This window comes from Dipodomys merriami, unplaced genomic scaffold, assembly GCF_024711535.1.
Source record: "Dipodomys merriami isolate MVZ:Mamm:240054 unplaced genomic scaffold, mDipMer1.0.p SCAF_510, whole genome shotgun sequence".
NCBI lineage: Eukaryota > Metazoa > Chordata > Mammalia > Rodentia > Heteromyidae > Dipodomys > Dipodomys merriami.
Window position 1 is genome coordinate 12,121 of NW_027206081.1, and position 6,322 is coordinate 18,442.

The 6,322-nt window shown below is 43.7% G+C and overlaps 1 protein-coding gene across 4 annotated transcripts; it reads left to right on the top strand.

The window, feature by feature from the left end:
* The first annotated feature begins 619 nt into the window (after nt 1-619).
* On the top strand, nt 620-6,053 carry LOC138810927 (tubulin beta-2 chain-like). 4 transcript variants are annotated; one of them, XM_069998324.1, is made up of 4 exons: nt 620-676; nt 1,521-1,633; nt 4,198-4,334; nt 4,993-6,053. In XM_069998324.1, exons 1-4 carry the CDS (start codon nt 620-622, stop codon nt 6,051-6,053), a joined length of 1,368 nt encoding a protein of 455 aa, XP_069854425.1. The 4 variants fall into 4 exon arrangements, with proteins under 4 accessions (XP_069854425.1, XP_069854426.1, XP_069854427.1 ...); XM_069998325.1 differs by having other exon boundaries at nt 1,521-1,629; nt 4,224-4,334; XM_069998326.1 differs by lacking the exon at nt 4,198-4,334 and having other exon boundaries at nt 1,521-1,635.
* Nucleotides 6,054-6,322: the final 269 nt, after the last annotated feature.

Sequence of the window (6,322 nt, forward strand, 5' to 3'; positions counted from 1 at the left end):
TATGCCCAAGTAATAAAGCGAGCTACTTTTAAGAGGAAAGAAAAAAACCTGTGTATGAAGGCTAGACCCTAAGCCCCTGACTCTTCCTATAATGGAAAATGGATCAATCATGGAATCCAACAGTTTGTGCTTGCTCTTGGGATCACAGCTGAAAATGCCCCTTCCGTTCTAAGCCCTCCAATCAAAAATGGACGGCAGACTTGTTCTGGGCTTCTGGCACACAAGGACCTTGTGCAGAGGATGTTCCTCCTCTTCTTTCCTGGATCCCAGGGTTCAGCCTCTCTTGTGAGTCAGAGTGGGGAGTGGATGGCAGGATGACCAGATGATCCAAATAGAGTGGGAGCTGTGCTTATGGACTTGCAGCTGGCAGCTGGATGCCAGAGTAGGTAGGAACTGGTAGGGACCTCTGATTACCCAGCAATAGGGAGATTGAGTTGGAGCACCTGCTGGCTCCACCTATAATCAAGTCCGCCCCACCTCCTCTGCCCCTGTAACAATCAGAGGTATAAATGGGGATCTGAGTTCACTGTGTCAGATTCCTGCTTCCCAGCTCTACCTGTTTGCCTCTGTGGGCACCACTGCTGAAGTCATACATCCATCAGCTCTGCAGCTCTGCACCATGAGGGAGATTGTGTACATACAGGCAGGCCAGTGTGGCAACCAGATTGGCGCAAAGGTGAGCATGGCACTGGCCTAGGATCCAAGTCTCAAATTTAGGGGAAGGAGAAGGAAGACGGGTTGGAGTTTGGAGGTGGTGGTGGTCATGGCTAGGCTGAAGTAAGTGGGGCTCCATAGTGGTCCCTAACCTTCTGCAAATGATGTCCCCCAGATAGCTTCTCCAATTTCTCTAATTTGTGTGGCCCTGGTGGGTGTGGTTTTTAAACAAGGCTGGGGTGGTTTCAAATCCCTTGCATGTCTTAGTCTTACCTGAGACTCAAGTCTTCGTATTTAGTTTCCTGGGAATAGACTAATGCACGTTTGGTCTGGTTTGAATTCAAGGGATGCAGTGTTTTTGAGCTGAAAGATACAGACAATTCCCTTTCCGTTAACTGATGAGTGTCAGATAATTGAGAACAGGTCTTCTACCTTAATGCAAATTTCTCTGAGTTTCATGCCCCATCTCAGCTCCCTTAAGTTGGGTGTTTTCTAAATCATTGGTTGTTGTGTATGCTCTGAGGACACTTGGGGTTCTGGAGACCCTTCTGAGTCTTCAAGTTACTGCTTTGGCAATTTCATGTCCATGTAAGGCTAGTTACTCGTCATAGAATACAAACAGAATATGGTACTGCATAAGATGGAATACTCATAGAACCCAGATGTCTTCTATTCAGCCAGATAACAAAGAGCTTAACAAAACTAAAATGCCACCCATTTCTGTGCTTTTTTTAATTTAGAAAATGTAATTATTTTTTACAAATATATTTGTGTCAACAGGACATGGGTTTCTTATAGTTACTTTAAAATGCATTGTTTGGACACTTAACATTCTAGGTCATAATACACTTCTATTTCTATCTCAGTTTTGGGAAATGATAAGCGATGAGCATAATATTGATTGCACTGGCAACTACTATGGAGACAGCCATTTACAGCGGCAGAGAATCGAGGTGTATTACAATGAGACAACTGGTGAGTGTCTCCCATCTGGTTTCCCATACGGTGGCAAAATAATTCCCAGGGGAATACTAATGAAAAGGAAGGAGTTCCTGCCTTTCTTATGGTAGTATTGTAGTTTTAATTTGGGACCTTGATCTTATAAGTCAAGTGCTGTACATAAGTGAGCCACTCCACCAGATACTTTGTTTTAATTTTTGAGTATACTCTTGTGAATTACCCCCAGGAAAGCCTTATACCTGAGTTCCCCCTACCTCTAATTGCTGACTAACCACACCTGGATTTTTTTTTCTGGTCATGGAGCTTGAACTCTGGGCCTAGTCACTGTTGCTCAACTCTTCAGCTCAAGGCAAGCGGCTCTACCACTTAAGCCACAGTGCCGCTTCCAGTTTTCTGGTGTTTAATTGGAGATAAGAGTTTGCCTGCTTTTTGTGCCCTGGTTGGCTTTGAACCGTGATTCTCTGATCTCAGCCTTCTGAGTAGCTAGGATTAAAGGTGTGAGCCCATTTCACATAATTAAAAATGAGACTGCCTAAATATGCATTCTAAAACAACTGATAAAATATAATATAATCCAGTGCCATTTGTTTGTGTGCTGATCATCCTAAGCTCAAGGCCTGGGCACTTTCTAAGAGCTTCTTTTGTTTTGGGTAGTTTCTTGGAGATCAGTCTCTCAGACTTTCCTGCCCCAGCTGACTTCAATATGCGATGCTAAGGTCTTATCTCAGATTTTTGAGTAGCTAGAATTACACCCGTAAGCAACCAGAGCCAAGTTACATTGCCTCTTTAAAATATAGATTAAATTTCTAAAACAATATTTTGAAAAAGAAAATTTTAAAAATTTTAAAGAGGGATGTTCAGTCACTAATATATATGAGAATACTCCAAATCACAAAGCACAAATAAAGTGTCTCACCCTGAGATCTATAACATTAATACTTAGCCAACAATAAATTATTTTTAAGGTTTTTAAAGTAAGAAAACATTCTTTTGATGTAGAAAAAACCAATACTAATTTGTAAACATTGCTTTTAAATGATTCATATTGTCTTTCCTAACATAAATAGCCTAATTGAAGTCTACAAAGTAGATTTTCAGTTTTTGTAACTGTCAATGTAAACATCATTTAATTTTATATTGAATTTCCATTCTACATTATTGTATACAAACAGAATCGTGGATAATTGGCTTTCCTATTTATTAATCCAATGAACAAGTACAAACAAAAGTACAAAGGTATTTAATTTGAGTTTTATAGATCTATATTTTGGGATGTCCTCACCTTGGTTGACAGTGGTTGGGTTGGATTGTGTCACTCTATGAACAGAATTTTAGGTTGTGTCTTTATTAGATCCTGTATATCCAGCAGGATGGCCAGTTTTCTTCATGTGAATGTTTAGGAATGGGGTATTCTAAAACTGGTGTTTACATCATGTTAACTGCTTTCCCTTGGGCCAAATCAGGATAAATGGGAAATTGAAAGTCATTGCTCAAGGTTGCTCTGAGTATTTGAATACAAGGATGTGTGCTATTTGATAACCATTATTGAAACATTATAAGACAAGAAATATATATTGTATATATGTTTTCTCCAGGAAAGACTTACACTTAAATTCCCCTACATCTTCTTGGTGAATAGCCATACCTGGCTTTTTTTTTTTTTTTTTGGCGTTGGGGTGTCTGTCATGTGGCTTGGACTTTGGGCCTAGGCACTGTCCCTCAACTCTTCAGTTCAAGGCAAGCAGCTCTACCTCTTGAGCCACAGTGCCATTTCTGGTTTTCTGTTAGTTTATAAGAGATAAGGGTCTTAAGGACTTTTCCTGCTCCAGCTGGCTTTGAAGAGTGATCTTCTGATCTCAGCCTCCAGAGTAGCTAGGATTATAGGCATGAACCTGGTTCATTTCTTGAGAAAGGTAATTGGGGAAGGGAAGGGATAGTGGGAGAACAACAAAGTAGGGGGTAACAATTTTTGACAAGAAATGTTCTCATTTCCTTACTCATGTAACTAACTCCTCTATACAGCACCTTTACAATAAAATAAAATTAACAAAAAAGAGAAAGTTTCTTGCTGATAGGCACTGGTGACTCATTCCTGTAATGCTGGCTACTTAGGAGGCTAAGGTATGAGGATCATGGTTCAAATATTGCCTGAGCAGAAAAGTCCCTGAGACTCTTATCTCCAATAAGAAAACTGAAAGTGGGGTTGTGGCTCAAGTGATAGAGTGCTAGCCTTGAGCTGGAGAGCTGAGGGACAGTGCCCAGGCCCAGAGTTCAAGCCCCATGATGAACCACAAAAAAAGGTGTTGCCACCTTTCTTTTGCACCATTAGACTCAAAGCCTGATGCTCATCTTTGCCTCCTGTGTAGCTGAGATTTCAGCCACCATGCCCAAAGCAAAGGAATGAATATTCATGGAAATAGACAACTGCAAACATCCTTAAAGTTGCTGAAGCCTCATGCATGGGGATTCATGCTCAAGATATCTTTTCTGTTTCCATGTCTCAAATGCTATAATTTTTGTAATGAATGCTGAGAGTCACTTAGAATCATAAGCTCTGCCCCCTAAGTTCCTTGTCAAGTACAGGCCTAAGTCAACTCTTTTTCTCACAGGCAACAAATATGTTCCTCGGGCCATCATGGTGGACCTAGAGCCTGGAACATTAGACTCAGTGAGATCGGGACCATTTGGCCAGAGCTTTAGGCCAGACAACTTCATTTTTGGTAAGTCATCATGGTCCATGGGTCCTAACATCCACGCACTCCAGTGCTGGGCTGAGCCTTTATCCACCTAGATACTGTCCTCACCTAACCCACCTATTCCAGTCCACGGGAGTCATGCCCCTGGCCACTCAGACAGCTTAGATCAGTGCAACTCTGCAAGCCCTCTATGACAAAGAAGCCTCTGAAGGGAAAGAGCAGCAAGTAGAGAAAGCCACCAACAAGGTTTCAGCACTGCTGGTCTTTTTAGAGGCCTGGCAATAACAGAACCACTTCAGGACACCAGAAATCAAAGCACAGCTATGTGTGAGCAAGGTGCAGACAGGTGTTTGCAGTTTAGCTTCCCTCTGACGACACTGTGCTCCTGTCCCTCTTGTGAAAGTAACTACATTTCCAGTATTGAGGCAGGCTCGGTCCTTCATTTCTAGAAGTACATGATTTGGGTTAAAATGTATTTTCCTTCACACTGTCTTTACTTTTCTTTAGAACCTAGGTGATTTGTAGGGTCCCAGATACATTGAAAACATTTCCTTTATTTCAACAAAGTGTATCTAATGTAATAGCAAAGGTTAGCTCAGAAGAGTCCTATTGTCTTCACAATAGGACAGGCACAATCATTATTCTTGGAGTGTGTGTCTCATCATGTCTTTGTGTCTGATAGGCCAGAGCGGGGCAGGCAATAACTGGGCAAAAGGCCACTACACGGAGGGAGCCGAGCTGTTGGAATCCGTGCTGGATGTGGTGCGGCGGGAGTCAGAAAGGTGTGACTGTCTCCAGGGTTTTCAGCTGGCCCACTCCCTGGGAGGTGGCACTGGATCAGGCATGGGCACCCTGATTCTCAACAAGATCCGAGAGGAGTATCCAGACCGCATCATGAACACCTTCAGCGTCATGCCCTCCCCCAAGGTGTCAGACACCGTGGTAGAGCCTTACAATGCGATCTTGTCTGTCCACCAGTTGGTGGAAAATGCAGATGAAACTTTCTGCATCGACAATGAGGCCCTGTATGACATCTGCTTTCGCACCCTGAAGCTGCCCACACCCACCTATGGAGACCTGAATCACCTGGTGTCAGCCACCATGAGTGGAGTCACCACCTGCCTGCGCTTCCCCGGCCAGCTGAATGCAGACCTGCGCAAGCTAGCCGTGAATATGGTGCCCTTCCCCCGCCTACACTTCTTCATGCCTGGCTTTGCACCCTTGACCAGCCGGGCCAGCCAGCGGTACCATGTTCTCTCAGTGCCCGAGCTCACCCAGCAGATGTTTGACGCCAAGAACATGATGGTCGCCTGTGATCCCCGCCATGGTCGTTACCTGACAGCAGCTGCCATCTTCCGAGGCCGCATGTCCATGAAGGAGGTGGATGAGCAGATGCTTAACATGCAGAACAAGAACAGCAGCTACTTTGCAGACTGGATTCCCAACAATGTGAAGACTGCTGTATGTGACATCCCCCCGCGTGGCCTCACAATGTCAGCCACCTTCATCGGCAACAACACAGCCATCCAAGAACCATTCAAGCGCACCTCAGAGCAGTTCAGTGCCATGTTCCGGCGCAAGGCATTCTTGCACTGGTACACGGGAGAAGGCATGGATGAGATGGAGTTCACTGAGGCTGAGAGCAATATCAACGACCTGGTGTCCGAGTACCAGCAGTACCAAGATGCCACTGCTGATGAACAGGGGGAATTTGAAGAAGACTTGGTGGAGGAAGAAGTTTAAGTCTTCCCATTGGTAGCAGTGCAACAGGACTGTCAGAGCCTGCCTACTACTTCTCAAATGAATGGTGCTTTCCTGAGCTCCTGTTGTTGTGCAGTGAGGTCCCTGTTGTGTATCATCATGCACAGCCTTTCCGGTCAGGAACTCACTGATGGTGAATGTAAAAATACAGATTTCTTTGAAATAGTATTATTTTAAAGCCCTATTTATATAAATAAAGAAATATACATTTTGTACTCTTGAGTCCTTATTCTTCTTTAGAATCTCTTTTT

What these genes read in the sequence shown, in the direction of transcription:
- LOC138810927 (XM_069998324.1), top strand. Translation starts at nt 620, where the DNA reads ATGAGGGAGATTGTGTACATACAGGCAGGCCAGTGTGGCAACCAGATT. An exon ending in GCAACCAGATTGGCGCAAAG is followed by an intron (nt 677 to 1,520) that starts GTGAGCATGGCA and finishes TTTCTATCTCAG; the next exon opens with TTTTGGGAAATGATAAGCGA. An exon ending in TACAATGAGACAACTGGTGA is followed by an intron (nt 1,634 to 4,197) that starts GTGTCTCCCATC and finishes TGTCAAGTACAG; the next exon opens with GCCTAAGTCAACTCTTTTTC.